General features: G+C 45.4%; 1 protein-coding gene across 3 annotated transcripts in view; it reads left to right on the forward strand.

Annotated features, from left to right (window-relative positions):
• Positions 1-21,978, forward strand: part of LOC120830140 (protein unc-13 homolog B-like) — a 61,923-nt gene that overhangs the window by 25,563 nt on the left and 14,382 nt on the right. For 2 of the 3 annotated variants that reach the window (XM_078086317.1, XM_078086316.1), the window contains 2 exons: positions 12,884-13,162; positions 13,291-13,378. In XM_078086317.1, the coding sequence (XP_077942443.1) occupies positions 12,884-13,162; positions 13,291-13,378 (367 nt within the window). Of the gene's footprint in view, positions 1-12,883; positions 13,163-13,290; positions 13,379-20,614; positions 21,050-21,978 lie in introns of those variants that run through there. The other variant, XM_078086315.1, reaches the window with a different exon arrangement.

The following is a 21,978-nucleotide window of genomic DNA, read 5'->3' on the forward strand; positions in this document are numbered from 1 at the left end:
AAAGAACCTCTGCAATCTCAGGTTTGGAAAGATCCGACAATTTCTCCAACCCAATGTTATCTTGAGGAAATTCAACGTCTTTTGTATGGGACAGAAAATGCGTATGGGTACAGGGATCTTTTATACAACTTTACAGAGCATGGTGTTATTCCACCAGAGCTCTATGAGCATCAGTGTCTCATAGAGGCTCTTCTGTGGCAGCAACTTAATGATTATGCCCTTGCTGAAGCCCTTGCCTGTCAGGTTCAGGAACGCTCTCATGCATGCCAAGGGAATATACCATCAACTGTTAGAGCCCCTCAATATCAGAACCAGTCTTGGTTAAATCCTATAGAAATGGACATCAGTGACTTCAATGTGCCCTCACATCCTTGGCGGGATGCTGCTACCCACCATCTTGAGAGCAGAAGTTGCTTCTTAAAACAAGATGAAGATCTTGTTTTGTTTGATATGACCTGCAGAGATAAGAAACCCTGGAGTAGCTGTGACCATTTGAATGATCTTGATAGGAAAAGAAAAACTTGGATTGATGAAAGTAGTGCTCTAAATCTGTGCATGGAAAAAACAAAGACACGGTTAAGTAGAGCTCATTCGCTTGCAGACTGCAGTTTACAAAAGTCCTCCTTGGAATTCAGCAAAGTAGTGGAAAAAAGTGGTGTTGCTAGTGGTGCAACAGATGAAGACTTTGGTTTGAAGGCAGCAACTGAGTTTTTAAAACAACTTTCCACAAAAAAGGGTCCAATTGATTTAACACGTGGCGCTGTGAATTTAAGCAGGTCTGCAGGCACCACAGGAGATACTGATGAGGAAATGCTCTTTGAGAATCCTGAGTGGTATCAACAATGGCTTTCACTGTTGGAGCAAGGGTTGTGGTGGCCAGCTGAGGCTGGGGACTGCGGATATTATGTTTATATAGATGACGAATACATCTATTCCCTCTTAACCGACAGAGCTGGGAGACACCTCTATGCCTGTGGTGCACCAGAGGATGTACAAGCTCTCGGAAATATTACTGAAAATATTGCCAACATTCTGAAACAAAAAGAAAAGGATAGAGTTACCCTTTGTGGTTTTAAAATCCCCCTCTGCACCAAAGATAAAGGTTTATGGATTCAAGGGCAGCAACAGAATGAATCACAACTTTTAGATGCACCCATCAACTTAACTTCTGCCCTTAGAAAAGGAGAAAAAATAATGAACATGAATTTGGAAAGCTTCTCTCAAATGTTTCAAGAATCTTTGTCTGCTCAAGTTGATCAGCCTGTAGACTTCAGTGTCTACAAGCTTAAAAAGATTAATGTTGAATCCATGCAAAATAGCTGCCGAGAGGAGCCAATGGAGGCTTCTGATCTTACTTTAAAGTCACTGAAAGGGGGACACGGTGGGCCATACTGGAAGAATCAGGGGATAAAAGATGAACTTACATTCTCAACATCACCTTCTCTGAGCTACTATTCAGCACCAATCTCTGCAAATAGACGTTACCCGGTTCCTGAAATCAGGATTTCAAATATAAGTGAGACACCTGCAGACCAACCATTACAAAAGTCAAACTCCATATATTCAGCAATTGGAGGAATAGCTGGAATGTCTCCTACTCATGCAAGTAAAGCTGGTAAACCTACATCCTCAACACCTGTTACATCAAAATTGGTGTCCAGCAAGGTTTCAGAAACTTCAAACATTTCCAGAAAACTTGCTGAGAGCCCGTCTGCTTCGAAAATACCAGGATCCGTACAGTTGGCAAGGAAACTGCCTACACCCCCACCTGTAACTAAAGCCTCTTCAGCCCTTTCAGCTCAGCCAACTTCTGTTAGGAGTTTACCCTCAACGCCCTCTCCTGGAACTGTGGCTGGACCTTCGATTTCCCCGCAGAGACCCCAGCTTGCAAGGCAGCTATCTCAGGCGGACAAACCCAGAGTATTATCGGAAGCGAATAAGACCACAGTCACAGAGACATGTGACTTTGGTATAGTCAGCCGTCCCTTCTCAATGGACAAAACACCCCCCCTGTCTCCAAAGCAGACACAAGATCCACCTAAGGAATTTACTCCTAAGTTACATATACTGAATGAGAGCCCAAGTAATGAAGCCCATCTTTACAAAAGAAATCATAACTTTGGCACTCCTATTGAACGTCAGATACGCAATAAAGCCTTAGATTTTTCTTCCACAATTAATGTAATCAAAAATACCAAAGAAAACGAAGTGACCAATGCCAACCTAGATTCCACACAAAAAGACCAAGTTGTTGACTTTACAAGATACAAGTTGAAAAAATCCAAAGAAAAAAAGGAAATGGATGCTAACACAACTGTGAACTTGACTGACAAGATCAACGCTGTAGATCTTACGAAACAGATTGAGGAGGAAGAAGAGGAATGTCCTGACATAGAATATCCCACTTTGGGAGCTCTACAGCAAAGATTTTCAATTCAGAGAACCGTTTCTCAGACCAACTACAGGCCTGTTGTCCAACAAAACAAATCAGAAAGACAATTGTCCTGTCCAGAGGTTCGAGTTGCTAATATCTCTTCTACAATGCATATGGATAGACCCCTAGCCTCCCACAGTACCTCTACAACTGACTCCAACCAATGTGGTGTTCCAAAACCGTCTATTCCATCTTCTCAGAAATTACCTCGGAGTTCTGACACCAATGTAATGTCATCAACAACGAGAATTTCTTCAGTCACTCATATTTCTAGTGAAGTGTCCGGCATTGAAGGAGGACTAAAGCCGATACGCACTGCCCCATTGGTAAGCCCTTCGAGACAACACCCTCAGGGACAGCTAGTTAGTTCTTCATTCAACATGCATCAAAATATTCCGCAACGCCCACCAATAGTTCCAACTGGTTGTATACAGCAGGTTCCTGTTGAAAGTAAGAGGGCAATTTTTAGACCTCCTTCACGTCAGTCGAGTGGAGACGCCCACCAATATCAGGGTAACACTGCACCAGCAAACTCCGTTAAAGCAACGCTAGATATGTCTAAGACAATAAGCCAGCAGACTCGGCAAGCTGTTGTACGATCGAAGGATCCTGCCCCGGTGGCGCTGTCATTGACAAAGAGAAAAACAACTTCAGAGGAGACAAAAACAAGTTATAGTGCTCATGACTCCATTGACTTGTCAAATAGAGGGGAATCCCCAGAGCGTCAGGGAATAACAACAGATAATAAGCATTCATCAGCTGTTGTATATCAATCTCATACTACTACAGGTGTTACAAAAAAAGAGATTCCATCTGGTAGTAAGAGGTCATTCTTACCCAGACAGCAATCTCTCTTAGGTCAGTCTTCTGAATCCCTTGAAATGTGGAGACCACCCCAGGAAGCCACAGCACCAGCTAATTCAGTTAAGGCCACTCTAGACATGACTTCTAAGTCTTCTGCCAATTTGAAGGGGTTGGTTCTTGAAGTACGATCAGATGACACTCTAACTGAAGCTCTACCACTAACAAGAGGCAAGCCAAGTGCCCGTGAACTTGCACGCAAAGACTCGGTTGGTGTACCACTAGTTGTAGATATTCCTTCTCAACAATTTCCTGGTGACATTAAGATCAGCTCCCTTACAAATGCACACCAGGAATTCAAAAACAGGACACAATGCAACACAGATTCTATTAAATATCAACAACAATATTGCCACAGCAAACCTAATTCCTTTATGCAGTCAAATCCCTCATTTCTACAGTCTTCAGAATCTGTTTCAACACATCAAACATTGACTTCAACAAAACCGTTAACCGATGCAGCACTGGATATGTCCCCCAACCTGTCACAAGCCATACTGAGGACAACAATATCAGAATATGAATCAACTCAAAGAGAGGCAGTATCACTTGTTAATAAGCCAAGCGCAAGGGCAATTGCCAGAAAGGATTCAGTTGGTCTCCCTCTTGTAGTTGAACTGACCCCACCTGAGTCAACATGCCAGAAGCAACCTCAGACATTGAGCCCTGTGCAAAAACAGCAAACCCTTGATAGAAACATGGTCCCTATTATGCATCAACCCCTTCTCAACTGTATGACAATGAAGTGCCCCAGTGCACATGAGACTAATGGTGTTAAGTCAAATCTATCAAATGTACAGTTTTCAGACACTTCTCAAACACATCAGACTTTGACAAAACCTGTCACAACTGCAGCACTGGATATGTCACCCAAACCATCCCATGTTACACTGCAAACGTCAATGCCAGAATCTGAGTCTACTCAAATCGAAGCAATTTCCCTTGTTAATAAGCCAAGTGCAAGAGCGGTTGCCAGAAAGGATTCTGTTGGTATTCCCCTCGTAGTTGAAACAACACCACTGGAATCAACATGCCAAAGGCAACTTCAAACCTTTATCGATGCACCGAAACATCAAACCCTTGACAGAGACATTTGTCCTGTTCTGCATCAACCAGTTCCCAGCTGTTCCGGTATTAATGAAGCCAATGGTGTGTCACATATCACTATCCAACCTCAACCACTCTCTACAGCTCCAGCCAACTCTGTTAAAGGCACAATCGATATGTCAACAAAGGCATGTATATCTGATACAGTGGTCAACTATTCAGATCCAGTGTCACTGGTAAGGACGAGGCTTTCAGGCTTTGCACATTCTCAAAGAGATTCTGCGGGTGTCCCATTAATTGTGGAAACACGCCCCTCCCAGGAGCAACCTAAAAGGCAACAAACACAAGTAGGATCGCAAGAACAGATGCAACAGCAATTTGTGCACACTGGATCTCGAGAAACAGATCAAAGATCATCAGCACCTGCCAACTCCATCAAAAGCTTCCTAGATATGTCTCCGAAATTACCGCAAAGACCATCGGAAACAGGTACAAATACCATGCCAACTGAAACTGTACCATATGTCAGAAACATGACAACGGTACCAAAGAATTATTGTATTGGTGTACCGCTCATCATGGAACAATCTGCATACCACCAAGGAATGCATATATTGAGTGGAGTTAACACAACAGAGACACCACATTGGCAGATTTCCAATCACAGTTATGAGGTTGTTTCTGGTTCAAAAACTACCCACAAGGACACATGCCAACAACATAGAGCAGTGGACTTCTCTCCAAGAGATAGCGTGGATACAACTAACATTAAATTGCAACCATCGAGTACTTTCACTATTCCAGTGGATGGACAGCCAATGAATTGCACTAATAACAAAGCAAATAAAGACGTGTTTGAAAGAAGGCAGACTGGAGGGCAGGAGAAAAAAATAATTCTGGGTATTGTTGACCTAACTGTGGACTCTATGGTCAAAACCCCAATTACAGGTCTTGAAGATGCAGAAGATCTATCATTTTCCTATATGTCTTCTCATTCTCAGAATGGTGTTTACGATCAGCAGCAATACATTCCTCCACTCACTTCTGTTGAATATTCCACTGAAAAACAGGCCTACATCCAACAGGGCGGACAATGCAGAAGGCAGCCGGAAAGAGGACTGAATACTTCAATTTCCTCCATAGAGACAATTCAAAGGAAGAAACAGACTCCTCAGAATTTTGCTTGCCAGGCTATGCAGGACCATATATCTGCTACATTCTCAGCAAAAAGTGCGTACTATCAGGTCACAACTGATCAACCACATCAATTGCCTCCAAATATACCTCAGCTACAAACACAACATTCAGTCCCACAACAGCATAATCAACAATCTGGTTGGACCTCATCCACTGCTAGATCCCAGGCAAAGGTTCCAAAGTTACAAAGACAAGATACAGCTGTTCAGCATGAGATGGCGTTTAGGCCAAAAATTCTTATAAAGCAGCCAACAGTGGACAGCTACGGAACCATTGAAGAAGACCCATCAAACATTGAAACAATCACTAGTAAGGGACAAATGTTGCCTTCCCTTTCCACCCAGCAACTCGATGGTAGATCCCAAACTGTTTCTACTTTAATTATTCAGCAAGCACAAGAAAGAAACAGGAAAGATCCTTCAGTTCAGTCTTTAGACTTTCAGCCAGTACAGGGCAGTGCAGCAACAGACTATTCTGCAAAGGAATCCCTTCATCTCTCAAAACAACCTGATCCAAGCCAAGGCCCTGTCACTGTTCAGCCATATCAGAAACCAACTGTTAGTACCGTTACTGTAATTCAACATGAATCAGAGGTTAGTGCGCAACCCACCACCGTACATGGCCCAATTCCGGTAATTCAAGTAAAGAGTAATCTAAACCAGGGTATTGGAGCTGAAATGCAAGGACAGAAAGTATCTCCAACACCAACCGGGCCCACCTCTGTTAAGGGTTTGGTTTCATTATATAGTCGCTTAGGTTCACAAGCCTCCATCACTGCAAAATCGGTTGATGTGACGCCTCACCACGCTCAGATTGTGTCAATACCTGTGGATGACAAAATCCAAGTTACTCCAACACAGACACCTGCTATCAGCCATGTTACATTCACTCCTGATGAGAAAACAGCACCTGTATTGACTGAAATTCCGATCCACTGTCATGATGAAGATAAGATTTCAGTCGATTTAAGCCCGAAAATGCTTGCTTCCTCTGTTTATCCTCCTTGCACACCAGCATTTCATAGTGACCAAGATGACCCTGCTTTTAAATTAAAAGATGAAGATTACAATGTGTCAAAAAGGAACTATCTTTTTCAATCAATGGTCTCGTCCTCCGACAATTTAGCAATGAATGCTGAGAGGTCTATTTCTCAAGACTATCAGCATCCAGTGGCAACCCTAAATGCAAGTCCAGCAGGAGATTCCCCGGGAAAACAATTACCTCCTCTTGAATGTTCACCGGTTAAACCACCAAATACTATGACACCTAAAGGCATTTTAAGTAAAACCCATTCAATAGAATGTTTAGAGACAGTGTCAGAGGTTGCATCCAAACCAACTACCGAAGACGTCATCATAGATAATATGGCTTTATCTAAATCAGGCATGTCACAGCAGCAATGTCTTAAGGATACAGGACAAACTACAGACACTGAATCTGCTCCTGTCAATACTGGATTTGGTGAAGTATCTACCATAGCCAACACATCACAGGAGGAAATCAGCTATCCAACGTCCATCTACATTGGCATAGATTACTCAAAAGCACCTTCTGTCGAAACAGAAATTGACCCAAGTGAGCAGAAACCTTTCATTAGACTACCCCATATTTTTGTCTCAGCAGCAAGTTCACCAGAAGACGATTCAGTTGAAGAGGACCTTAATCAATCCACTCAACCTGAACTGTGTGAAGCCAGTGCTTCTGAAGGTACCAATGAAATTGCAGCATCATTGCCAGACAGCGAGGAATCTCTACCTGCGGATATTGTTGCACAATCTGTTATAACTGTGGATGATACGGCTGCAGAAACCTCTAGCACAAAAGCATTCAATGAACCTGAGACCTATTCACCAGAGATGCTAAGTACCCTGACTACAGGAGATTATACCCATGCAGATGAAAATCAGTCCTGCCCTGTTCTTATCAAGGAAAGCTCAGCTATAGAAGATCCCCTATTAACAGCTGTTGAAGTACAATCAGAGACATCTGTGGCTTGTGAGCCGCCACTGGAGATGACTTCGAAGGACTTAAAATCTATAGCTTCAGAGATAACACCACTTGAAATAGTTAAAACTCTCACTGATCTGACCAATCAGGTAACTGAAAACACAGTTTTAGTGCCGGAGCCAACAAAGTGCTCTAAAACTCTTGAAGAGTTAGCCCACAGTGATAAGAGCAACACTTCAGATGTTATATTTCCAGAAGATGTTGATATGTTGTCACTGAAAGAAGAACCCTCGGTCTCAAACATAAAATCAGCTGAAAGTGTTCAACAGCTTTTTGAAAAAACTGAAAAGGGTGTCACCTTATCTACCCCTCCACCCAGTCCTGTCAAACCTGTCCCAGAAGAAATCACAACCTCTAAGGAGGATAATTTGGCGGTTAGGACTGATCCACCCGAGGCAGAACAACCAGTAAAAGGAATATTTTCTATGTTTAGTGGCTCTACTGCAACCCCACAGCAGAGCACCTCCCAAACTGGATTATCAATACTTGGTGGCATTCTTCCTGCGTCATCTACCAAAGACAGTCCTGGGACAGGGTTACTCTCAATGTTGGGTGGGTCAAATGCCCCATCTTCGCCTGGATTCAAAGACCCACCACTTTCAACCCCACATGAGACCCAGGGAAAAGGCTTATTCTCTATGTTTGGTGGATCGAGTAGCCAACCACCATCTGGCCCAAGAGGTCCAACTGGTGGGAGTGTGCGACCTAGAGGTCCTCCACCCAAAGAACCACCAGGCAAAGGCCTGTTTTCCATGTTTGGTGCATCGGCTCCTCAGCAACCACCCAGTCCCAGAGCTCGTCCTATGGAAAGTGCCACACCAAGAACACCTTCCACTGGATCGTCTATATTTGGTGGCATCCTCCCAGGTTCTACTACAAATAAAGAAACTCCTGTTGGAGGTTTGTTTTCCAAGTTTGGAGGTCTAGGTGCCCAGTCCCAAACAGGAGCAAAGGTACCCCCACCAGTTACACCACCAGGACCCAGGGGTCCAGAGCCCTCAGGAAAAGGACTATTCTCTATGTTTGGTGGACAAAACCTGCAAGCATCAGAAGACCATCCAGTCGCTTCTAAACCACCTGAATCAGAGGGTGGTTTCAAAGTTCCCTCTGTGTTTTCACTTGGTGGTAGTTCTGATGGTAACAAATCTAAAACTGGGTTTGGTCTATTTGGAATGTCTTTCATGGAAGAACCAACGACAGAGCCAGAAACAATTGTGAAGGGGGAGACTGACTCCAAAAAGCTGAAACCCATGGACACAAAAGATATTTCGAAAGTAGCAAAGGACCCCATTATTGAGGCCATGGAAAATGTACCTTCTCAGCCTCTTTCTACTTCATTAGATAAAGTGGAAATCCAAATGGAGGAGGCTTACCAAGATGGTCAAGCTTCAACCTTAGATACTACTGAAAATTCTGTTTGCCCAACAGATCGAGATCTGGGGGGAGACAAATTAGCCATGATGCAATCTTCTAATGCTGAAAATGGATTGGTTATTGTTAAAGCTTCAAATACTGACACACCGACTTTGACTGGAAATCTACTAGAGAAAGAGACATTACCAGCTGTAAAACTAACAAGTGAGGAACAATCAGACATCCAGACTGAATATAATAAAATGAAAGATACAGCGGATTCTGAGAAAGAAGTTGATAAATCCGGGGCAGGAACTTTGGAATTCAAAAGCAGGGAGGGGGAGAGTCTCATCAAATGCCCTTTAGAAGATCCCGATGATATGCAAATGAAAAGTGTTATGGATGATACAAACAAAACTGCAAATTCCGATATGGCTGGAGTAGAACATCAGAAAGTGGTTGTTGAAGGAACAATAACAATTCCAGAGGTAGAAAAACCAACGGAGGAGCAAGTAAAAGTTGCTGGTAATGAGCAAACCGCTCTTACAGATTTGGTCAAATCAAGTGAGGAATCTTTGAAGGTAGATGATGAACAACAAACAGTGGTTACAGATGTGGAAAGATCAACTATGGAACCTTTGAAAGTAGATGATGAAGACCAAACAGCGGTCACGGATGTGGAAAGATCAACCAAGGAACCTTTGAAAGTAGATGATGAAGACCAAACAGCGGTCACGGATGTGGAAAGATCATTTAAGGAACCTTTGAAAGTAGACGATGAAGACCAAACAGTGGTCACGAATATGGAAAGATCAACTAAGGAACCTTTGAAAGTAGACGATGAAGACCAAACAGCGGTCACGGATGTGGAAAAATTAACTGAGGAACCTTTGAAAGTTGCTGGCAATGACCAAGCAGCAATTACAGATGTGGAAAAACGTATTAATAATTCAGTGGAAACAGTTACAGAGAAACCAACTGCAGAATCTCTAATAGATGCAGTTGAAACAGAGACTAAAGTTTCAGAATCAGATAAATCAGTTGACGAGGACTTGAAATCCACATCTGACGAGGCTGCAAAGGAAGAAATTGAAGCTAAATCAGAACTTGCCCAGGCTAGCAAAGAACCGGCACATCGATTAGAGAAATCTGATGAAAGTAATGACTCTGTTGCAATGGTTCCAACATCTGATTATGAGAAAACTGTTATTGCCAACCCACCAGACATCACAGCTGAAACTGTGGGGCCTTCAAAAGGTCCTTCATTGGGACCTGCTAGTCCTCCACCACAACAACAGCCCAGGCCAGGCATGGCCAGGCCACCTGGTCCACCAGGACAGAGAATGGGAGCTCCAAGGATGGGAGGGCCACGGATGGGGGGCCCAAGAATGGCAGGACCAAGAATGGCAGGGCCAAGACAGCCAGGACCTAGACAGCAGGGCCCACAGAAGCCCCCTGAACCAGCTGGATTTTCTGGCTTTATGTCCATGTTTTCTACCCCAAATGCCCCAAGTAAAGCACCAAATGTTGGTGGATTTTTTTCTGGTTCACCTGGTTCACTTTTTGGATCATCACCTGCTCCTCGTCAGCCCCAACCACAACAGAAAAGTTCATTTTTCGGTCTTCCAAGTAGCATTCCTACAGAATCCCTTACTAGTGACTTATTTGGTATATTCAAAGGTCCTGAAACTTCGAAATCAGAGGAACATCAACAGCCTGGGCAAGAGGATACTGTCACAGTAACAGTTACTGAGGGAACTGACAAGACACATACAGAAAGCACACCTTTATCTGGAGAAGGGCATGTTAAAAGCCCTGACGACTCTGAACTCCCTGAAAAAGGATTAGTGGAGCAGGCAGAACGAACAGACAAGACCGAAGCGGATGAAAGTTGTCTGACCGAGTCCACCATGAAAACAGCTTTCACTGAGAAAGAAGCCGGGGATGATAAACATGCAGAACAGTTAGAGGGGCCAGGGTCTGCAGTGTGTGACAAAGCTGCCCCTGCCCCAACTGCTGAAAACAAAGGCATGTTTGAAATACCCAGTCTGACTGCTCCTAAATTTGGCTTTATGTCTGTAGCTGCTGAAGGTACATCATCTTTTGGATCCCTTTTCTCCAACTCTTCATCCCCAGCCACTGTTACAAAGACACCACAGCCACAACAGACAGACGGTGGTCTCTTTTCAGGTTTTAAAAGCCTTTCAGCTGGTATTTTCCAGGATGAGAAGCCAACTGGAAAGGATGAACCTCCATCTGCTTCATCCGTGTTTGGCATGACACTTGGCTCGATGTTTGGGAACTCTGATCCAGTGAAACCTGAATCCACTCCTCTGGTGTCAACAGCCCAACCTCAGTCCGAAAGTCCCAAACCAACAGATGAAATTTGTGAGCCCGAGCCTGAGCGACTTTCCCTGGGCTCTGGGCGAACTGAGAGTGCAGACGCCAGTGATACGGAAGAACCCACAGTAACGTCAAAAACAGGAAGCTGTGACACCTTAGCACAATCGCCCCTCTCTGGCCTTCCCTCGCTCTCAGTTTCCTTCGCAGAGGATCAACCCCAGTTGAGGGTAGATAAAGTAGAAGGTGATACGCCTGACATTCATGCAGATCTGGGTACGGAGCAACCAAAGGACCTGTTGACAAAGGAGGCTGCCAAAAGGCTAGTATATTTTGCATGATAAATGACTTTTTATCATTTATCATGCTGATGTAGACAAAGGTGTAGCGCCTTTCCTGCTCTTCCATTTAGAGTTTTGCTTTACCACATTTGATATCAGTATCTCTGTGCTTTTCCCCCCGTTCCCATTCCTCACCTTTACTCTGTAATCCTACGCATACACTCGGATTGACCCGTTTTTAAACTCATTTTTGATCAAATTTTTGTTACGAATATACAAGACATCCACTTTACACATTAATACAAACCATCCAGTGAAAATCTGACACTGTAAGTTCGATCTTCAGAGCTACACAGTAGGAAAGATCGCATGTGCTTGAAATGGACTCACCGTCACGTGTTAATGTACTGGAGCTATTCTCTACTTACAGCGCCTGTGTAATGGCTTTCCTGACTGTGATGGAGGTGCAATGAATGAAGAAACGACGATAGTCGTTATTTATTAGCACTTGACTTGTGAGGCCGTGTATTAAGCCCCTCTTCCCCCCCTCTTGCCCCCCTCCCCCTTCTCTGTCCCCTGAAGTTCCCTGAGTTATTCTCCAACCCTCAGCCAATTTGTTTATATGAATTAAATCCCTGACAGATTTATGACGGTGTGGAAGTGCACACCGACAAGGCAGGCGGTACACTGGAATAAAAGGAAAAGAGGGAAGTAATTTGGCCGACACCCAAGACAAAGTAAATCATGGCAGTTAAAGCAAAGAGCCACTTTCCCAGCTAGCTGCCTCAATCACCCAGCAGCCACACAGTGCTCTTTTTTCAGCCAGCAACTTACAACAATCTTATTAAAAGGTTAAATAACTGAGAATAATGTGCATATATCCTCAATAGATAGATAACATGTTCATTAAAAAAGGTTTTTCTCTATTCTGGGTAACCCAAACTTTCAGTAAGCTGTGTGTTGGTCTCATTATCAACAGGCCGTTATCATTATGCTCGCTCATCTTTGAGAAGGAGGAAGACCTCCCATTGATGATTGGCGCGCTCATTGACATGATTGTCCAAATAGTTCACTCAGGAACATTCAGGTTCCGTCATTCAGCTTCCCCAACTGAACCCTGTTAGTTCCCCCTATTCTGTGTCCTTCCTCCCTGGATGTGATGATGATGACGCGTTGCTTCCCCCGTCAGTTTTCCCAAATATCAGAGTGAAGAAAAGTATTTTTCACATGTTTCATGTGTTGGAGAAACACAGTCATCTCCCCTAAATAGTGAATGTTTGAATAAAAGCTTTCGGTTGTGCAATTACCCCCTTTAAACACGAATCACCGTCCTATTCTAAAAGTCAATCTGATCCGCCCGCAGTCCACCGGACAACAGTCGCTTCGATTCATCGGGCAACCTCAGCCCGGCCAGCTCACAGCTCAGCTCCGAGCCGGAGGAGCGGCGAGATCCGGAGACCCGCCCCCCCGCCGTCCGGCGCCCCGCCCTCGGTAGCCAGAAGGCTACCTGGGAGGATGCCGAAGAGGAGGCGGGGGAGCAGCAAGTGGAGAAAGAGCAGAACGCGCCACCGGAGCCCGGTTCAAACAAAGACTTGAAAGACTCTTTGGTCATCTCGCCCCAGCCGACTGAGACCAAAGTCTGGTACGTGGAGAACGGAGACAATTAGGCATTTTAAGATTCAGGGACTGAATCAATTTTGACATTGAGCAATGCCCGTTCATCTTTTCCCCTTAAACTTGTCCGTCTCTTTTTGATCGATCTTTTTCCAGTTTCTTCGAGGACGGTCCTCCCCCCTGCTCTCCGTCCAAAGTGCGCTGGTTGAAAGCCTACAACAAAGTGAGAGTGCGGCTCCTTGAGGTAGGAACACTCGCTCTGCGTACACACTCAGCTACCCGCTCTTTATCAGTGTCTCTCACACACACACACAAACGTATAAATCCTTGGGCTCACAAGGACATTCCATATGCATCCATACATATTCAGGTTAGATAAACTGATGTATATTGTGGTTTCTCTCATGCTTCCTCTTCCCCTCTGGGTTGGTTGAGTTTCCCGTCATGCTACAGACATTTGCGCCAATTTTGTGCTGCTGAAGGTTTTCCCCTTTGATCGGTGTGCTTTGGTCCCTTCTATCACTGCGCTGTGACGGAAGGTTCCTCAAGTACCAAATACCTGGGGCAGGTTTATAGTTGACTGTGATGGTGTCATTTCGTACAAATCATTCCATGAATTAATTACTCAAACACAACTCAAATATCAGTATAAAACATTTTAATAGAGCAATATATTTATTATAAGATCTGACTTTCATTGCTGCATCCTTAATGAAAAGTTAAGTGAAGAAATATTGTTCTACAGTCATTGAGGCATTTTTAGCACTTGTGAGCACATTGTGTTGAAGTAGCACGACTTCAACCTTCACTTTCATTTTGCGAGAGTTGTTTTCGGGGTTCGACCCTGAGAGAAACGGTTTGTGATGATGAACAACGGGAGTTGAGCGGTGACGATGTGATTATTACACCGCTTTAGGCCAGATGCTGATTATATGCTATTATCGTGGGATTGGTCCAATCTATTTATCTCTGATTACCTTTGAGCCCAAACCACTTTTTCAACACTTGAAAATCCGCTCCATTTTTATTTTAAATTTAAATTTGTTGACATGAGCTTTTACACTTTTTTTTAATGACGTAGACATCTGAAATGGGACGGTATTGAAGGTCATTGCAGTCCTCATCACCAGAGGATCGCCGCTGAGTTTCTGAGGTTTTGGCCCAATGCTCTTTTTCTGTCCACCTGGACTCAAACAAAGCCTGAATGCTTTTGGTGGATCCCCCACCAACTTAAAACGGACCACAAATGGAAAGTAGGCCGCTTTTAATTTATAAACCTCGTGCTGATGCCTGGAATATAAACGCAGAATGTTGCTGGCGAGGATGAGGTGGGTTCAGAATGTACCAACAGAACAAAGAGACTTCACGAGACGGCCACCACCTCCGCGCAGGTGAAGACGCCTCGTCCGCCGCTCCGGCCGGACACTCGAGGCGCCGATCTGAGAGAGTAATTAGTTCACGCGGCCCTCCGCTGCTCACCAACAACAGATCCGTCTCCTAGACGCCTCCTTTGATCCTCTCCTAGACGTACAGATGAAGACACAGCGGATCACTCAGCTTTCACCACCAATTACACCAGCGTTCTGCTGTTTGATGCTCATTAGGCTGCGGCCTCACAAGGGCTCTGTGTGTGTGTGTGTGTGTGTGTGTGTGTGTCATAAACCTGCTTTCTTCAGTTGATGTGTTTCTTATTAGATTGATTCTTTAGGTCAACAGATAGGATGATCCGTCCTCAGAGGGAAGATGTGATTGTCAATGAAAGGCTGTTGAAATGGAGTCTTATGACCTCCTAATCACTAAAGACAATATAGAGAGTAACTTCCACTCAGTTACATTCACACTCAGTGTGTTTGCATGATGGTATAATTGGAATCTTTGCTTAGTGGGACTGTCTTTCGGGGGGGAGGTGCTATTATCCCAATATACATGGCAGTGAATAAATCGAATCATTGGCCGAAAGCACGTCATATCCAATACGATAGGTGGCGCTGGTTTCATCACAACGCTTGACCTCTTCACCAACAACAACAACAACATTACGAGAAAGATGGCGAGCGGAGAGCAAGGTGAAGCTACATCCCTCTACTATCTGTGCATGATGTTAATAAGAGCACAGCGAAGGCGAATGGCGCTATTGGTTGATTTGATAACGGAGAGAAGACGCCGTCGGGATCTCAAGCACGCGCAAAGACGCAAAGTCCAGTTCCTCATCCGATTCACCGTCACATGCCGCAATAGTCGAACTACCAACTGGATCAGATCGAGTTATCCAGGCGTGTGAGTCGGATCGTAGTCGGACCGCACGTAGTCGGTCAAAGGTGTTTACATGAAACGGATCATTCGATTTCAGTCCGACTAAGCCAGTTATTGGAATCCATGTAACCACGCTGTGACTGTCTCACAGAGGTCGAATACTATTGCAGGTATTTGAGTTGTTTTCCAACACAAAATCAGTCACCTAAATACTGTTGACATTGGACCTTTCTGCATTGTCAACCTTTTCTGTCTTCAGGTGTTACATATGGTGTTGATTTGGTTTTACCTTCTTCAACAGAAACATTACATAACATAGTTCTTTTTCTTTGGTGAAATCATTCCAGAAATCACCTCCCGTTTGTGCAGCGGGGCTAAAGATGTTGTTTCAGACGGATGTTTAAGATTCATCGTGAGAAATAACGAGTGGTTCTTTCTTCGCTGTCGGTCATCACGAGGCCGTAACGGCGCACGTATCGCATCGTGAGCGAGTGATGTACAGAAAACAGGTGCCGGTGTCGCCGACGTTTAGGGGCTTTTCACCGGTCAGCAGTTATCTTAATAAGGACGAAAATAGTCTTTGTCTCTGTAGAAAATGTATGTTGCCATGACAACCGTGTGACTTTTCTCTGGAAACACAACCTTCCACTTTGGTTGTGTTTGAGGTGTCGTCGCTGCAGCTGGTGTGTGTTCTGAAATAGCACATTCTAGAGTCCCCGTCATCATCGCAAGCCCGAGCTCGCTCCATATCGACTTCCCAGACAAAGTGTCAGATAATATTGTCTTCACTATCGTCACTGATAGCAATAACTTCTGAGCTCCTCAACTAGGAAGCCATGTTTGATAGATCGTAGATCCACTGCGAAGTAGAGTTTAGTGTGCGAATAGTTCAACATACAGACATAACATGCTAAACATACAGATTCCATTTCCTTTTCAGCATTTCTAAACTAAGTTATCACAGAAGCTTCAACGTGTTTCTTTGACTTTTTTATGATTTCTTCTTCTTCTGCATCTGCACAAAAGACCTGTCGCCATGATTGTGCTGTTTCCATGGAGACGCAGCATCTGTATACATCAGGGGCAGTAAAATGTGACAGCAGCAAACTGCTCCGCGTTGCTTTTTTTTCACAAAACCAACCTGCAGAGATTTGGATCCTGAATGTTTTTTAAATGTAATGTCAAAGCTGAAGAGCACACTTGTGTTTTGGATGACGGGATGTTTGAATCCACTTTCTGAAGATGAACAGAAAGGGAAAGAAGACTAATGAGATATCTTCCAAAAAACTATGGAAACAACAGAGCAGGTCTTTCTGCAGTTTGATTTGACCAAAACCTTTGCAGGCTCCAAGTCGTCGGCAGTTTGGATCAAACAGGATGTGACTATTTATGTTGCTTCCTTTGAGTTCGCTTTGGATGCAGCTGAAAACTGTCTGACTTGACGGCAGCTTTTTAAAAGGTGCATAAAGCTTGGAAAGTTCCTCCGTACAATGAGGTCTCCGACTAGAGAGTAATTATTTTAGAGACCAAAGGGTCTTACCCAGTAACACGTGCCGGGGTAAAGACACAGAGAGACACATAAAGAGACTTTGTTTATTTTAAACTAACCCATAGCATTATATTTTATTTTATTCCTGTTGTCGTACTGTCTTCTGTCACGCACCAACCGCCAAGTCAAATTCCTTGTATGTCTGACATATTATGGCAATAAATGTTTCCTGGTTCCTGATTTAGTCTGAAGAAAACGTTTCACGTTGAAACGTTGGACCTTGTTTTGTGAGGACGGCAGTTCACCCAAAACTAAGTGCTAATAAATGATAATACACCTATTGGGACACGTCAGAGAGATGAAGAATTATCTTGTGAATTAAACCTTTTAAAGGAGGCACGTTTTCTTTGTTTGCACAATTGAAAAATATAAAGAAAGCCGACTGGGCTCATTTGAGGCCTCCATTAAAAATATATTATCGCAGAATAATTAATGTATATTATTGTTACTATTTTTAAATGTTACAGTATAATAGAGATATGCATAAGATAGGACTATGTAGAATATTCTACACAGACACACACACAGACACACACACACACCCACACACAGACACACACACACACTCATACAGACACACACACACACCCACACACAGACACACACACACACACATACAGACACACACACACGCACAGACATACACACACACACAGACACACACACACACGCAGACACACACACACACAGACACACACATACACGCATACAGACACACCCGCAGACACACACACACACACACACATACACATACAGACACACACACACACACACACAGACACACACACAGACACTCACACACACACACATACATACACATACAGACACACACACATACACACACACACAGACACACACACATACACACACACAAACACACACGCAGACACACACACACACACACATACACATACAGACACACGCGCACATACAGACACACGCGCACACACATACAGACACACACACAGACACACACACACACACACATACAGACACACACACAGACACACACACACACATACACATACAGACACACACACACATACAGACACACCTCGCACACATGAGCGGGACGAGATGGCGCATTGATCGGGCCGACATCAGAACGGGCATCACAGGACGGGAGGGGCAGACAGAGAGGATTGTGGGTAGGAAGATGAGAAGACGAGGAGTGAAGAGGAGAGCTGAGGCAGAAGATGAAGCGCAGGAGAATCAAAGGAGTCCACATCTCCTCATGGGGGGCTCACAGTACACACACAGTGTGACGAGTAGACTGAGAACCTGTAGTTTCACCACATTGCAACTCACACACACACACACACACACACACACACACACACACACACACACACACACACACGTAGTCTGAGCAGACTGTTCGATGTAGTCGCCAGACAACAACTCAACTCAAACAAAAGTTCTTCATTTTCTTCTACATCAGCACCCACGACTCTCCTCCAAAGACATCGGGCACTTTCAGCCCCACGAGGTGGTAGAAGTCGCCGGATGATGTCACTCGCTCGTTTGCATGTCTGTGATGCAATCACACGGGTGGCGTTGTCCCGGTGTTGCAGCAGGACGGGGGCCCCGGCGGCGTGGCGACCGAGCAGCATCGGGAACCAATCACAGCATAACATCATGAGTAAAGAATGATCGGCAGGCTCAGAGGAAATGTCTCTGCTTCAAGATATCAAAACTCCTTTCCTGCATTTCACATCGTCCCTTAAAGTACGACGTGTCCAGACAAGCGAACTTTATTATTAATTACATCGCCATGGAAATGTTTTTTCTTCTGGATTACGGTCGTAGTTTAGGAAAAGAAAGCCGACGAGAACATCTCCAAACTGATCTGGTCTGACTTCCCTTTAACCTTCGGGTCGCTTGGTTCAGATCGGAGCGCTGGGAATGAGAGCAGAAAGAACGCGACGCCAATCCCATCCGAAGACGAAGTGATTTCCTGCAGCGGAGAAGGTTTCCTCAGAGGGCTCGCGGCCTCACAGCTTTGTGACATTGGCTGAAAGTCACCATGGAAATCAGGCCTGTGGGCGGTGTGTGTGTGTGTGTCTGTGTGTGTTTGTGTGTGTGAGCAATCGGCTGTTGCTCATTAACGCCCTCCAGGATGTCGCTGTTAAATCAGATGTTTGACTCTTTTACCGCAGTGACCGAATGTGGGCTTTAAATACAATCACATTTTTTATTATACAGCCTCTTTTTCATTATTATTAATAAAAACCCGTGGACGTAAACAGGGAATATCTCCCCCCCCCCTCCCTCCCCCACCCCCGTTAAAGCCAATGCTGTTTGTCTAATGGGTGTAGAAGGTGGTGGTTCTGACAAACCGTGGTGTGGGTGAGATCCTCAGCTCGTCAAACGAGGCGGGCAGAAGGAGAACCTGCTGATGACCTGCTGATGACCTGCTGGTGACCTGCTGGTGACCTGCTGGTGACCTGCTGGTGACCTGCTGGTGACCTGGTCAGCTCGTCGGTGCCGTAGTACTCGCTGAGCGCTGAACGCGAGTGACTTCCTCTTTCCTCTCGCATCGCTCGTCCCTGAGATGCTTGAGCTCGCTTCTACCCCATCAGGTCCTTAGGAGGTCGATTCAACCCGTTTTCAGAGAGTCTGTTGCCAGGAGAGAAAGCTGCCTGTTAATTCTATTGTTTTTCATTCATTTTGGGGTTTTTTGGGGCATTTTCTAACCCAGCAGTTCAGATAATTCACTTTGAAACAGCCGTCATTTCGGCGGGAAAAAGCCGCCGGCTGAAAGAATCGCTACGGCTGATGTGGCTTCTAGTTGCAGTGACCCCGAATGTGCAGGGCGCCGCGTTCTCTCTTAGGAAGGACGGGGGGGGGGGTTGTTAAGGCTTCTTTTTTTTTCTTTTCCTGAATACAATAAGTGAGAAAACTCATTGAAACTTGTGACAGGCTCTGTCAAAAACCAGCCCCCAGCGCCATGGCAACAACACACCGAGAGACTGACGCGTACGGCAATGAATTCAGACGCGCGGCGCAGGGCTTCACGCGGCGATGCTTCACGTCTCTGTACGTTCTGAACACGCGTCGTGTCGTGGCTCTCATTCAACAGATTCGTAGAGGGTGTTAGAAGATGGTCTTACAGATGTTAGTGGGGGCATGCACACCTGGCAGCGGCGGATACGGTCTCCTGACAGCAGCGTCGTATTGCTCATTGGGCCAATAGTAAACGTGGAACAATGACGGCCTGGTTACGGGCCACGGGCCGCGGCGTCGATCCTCACACACACACATCCACTCCAGAAGCTCCTAAGGAGGAAAAGGGAATATAGCAACCAGAACAGACATCATCATTTTCATCTTCTAAAGGAGGATGTACCTGTAGTTTGACCAACGTGAACTATGTGGGTGTTTGTCGGACAAATGAAGCCATTTTGAAATATCACTTTTTTCTGACCTTTTGATGAACAAAATAATACGGTTGTACATTTAAAAATTGCTACTTCTAATTTACAAGCACTGTTTTTATAATACTTGATGTGATGGCACTTAAGATGCTGTGTCTTCTGAGTGGAGAGCATAATGTACTGTAGCAGACTACCATATGTTCGGAGTGTTGGAAAAAGGGAAATGTGTGAGCAAAAGATGGGAGGGCGAGGGAGAGGAGGGAGGGAGAGAGAGAGGGAGGTGGGAAGAGGGAGGCGTCCGTCGGCTGAGCAACAAGCTGCGATCGGAGGAGCCGGTGGAAGGAGGAGAGAATGGAAAAGGAGCCTGGAAGGGATGGAGATCAATCAGAAGACGTGAGGATGTGAAACAGGGAGAGAGAGAAGAAGGGGAGAAACGAGGGAGAGAGAGAGAGAGGACAGAGAGGAGTGCAGGGAAAGTGACACGGAGGCTTTGATTGACAGCAGGGAACCTGGATGGGAATTCTTTTTGATCCTCCTCCTCAGAGTTATCACAAACTCGCTACTTCCAAGCGTTTCTTTATTTTTTATTTTTTTTGTGGCGTCCGGCGTGTGTTCAAAGATGACGTAAAGAGGCGCAATCGGTCCGCCGGGTTCTGTGGGAGCGCAGTCGCTCGCGGTGGAGGACGCGCGCGGATTGTGCCCTCGAACTCGCCTCGTCACACTTTCCCTCCGTGAGGTAGGTTCTCCTTCTTCTGTTTGTGCCCGGGGAGGAAATCGCGGACCGATGACGCCGATGACAGAAGTAAACGGTAAAAGTGTGAAGACATGTGAGGAATCTCTCTCGGGGGGGGGGGTTCAGAGTTGATAAAGACATCTGTCCAACGTGACACGGTGGGATTTCCTGTTGGATGGGAGAAGATGATCGTTGGAGTAAGTCCTGGAGCAGGAACCCGTTTCCTCTCTCTGCTCACATCTATTTTTAAACCAAAGCGACTGAAACTAAACCCTCTTTACTTTTATTCTCTTCCAGCTCTGCTTTCATTAAATGTGTCGAGGGAGTCCTTTATGCAAACTCTTTAGGATCTCCGCCCCTCCGTCCCTACACCTGCCAATCGCACTTGGCGTTTAGCTTGCGGACAAGTATTTCATCCCCTCCGGCTCAGTGCAGCCTCAGAACGCCTCCCGTTCCGCGTGGGTTCGCCAGTCGTGATCTCCTCTCGCGTTGTGTGTGAGATCGTCATTCTTTCATACTTTACTCCTCCGCGTGCAGCTCAGGACCTCGCGTGGGTTTGTGAGCACGTACGTGGTTTCATTAACTGAAGGATCTTCCGCGCGAGACGCTCAGCAGCCGCGAGGCGCCGCCGAAGTTCATCTTTTTTCTTGGGCGCGCGTCGGCCCGCTAACGACGGGATCTGACGGCAGCTGCCGTGTCACGTGAGAGGTCGCCGAGGCCGATGGGGGAGGGACGGGAGACACTCGGTGGCCCTTGGCGGATGTCACTTAGACACACATCCTCCCGTTGGCCAACGTAAGACCACTCACGCAAACCGCATCTACGCCCTGCAGCCGAATCGCCCCTCTCTCCGTAACGCCACACAGAGGCGTGTTGGCAGAGCGAGAGCGCGTTCTGACGCGTCGCTGCCAAAACATCCTGGCGAACTGGCG

This window comes from Gasterosteus aculeatus, chromosome 13 (assembly GCF_964276395.1).
Source record: "Gasterosteus aculeatus chromosome 13, fGasAcu3.hap1.1, whole genome shotgun sequence".
Lineage (NCBI taxonomy): Eukaryota > Metazoa > Chordata > Actinopteri > Perciformes > Gasterosteidae > Gasterosteus > Gasterosteus aculeatus.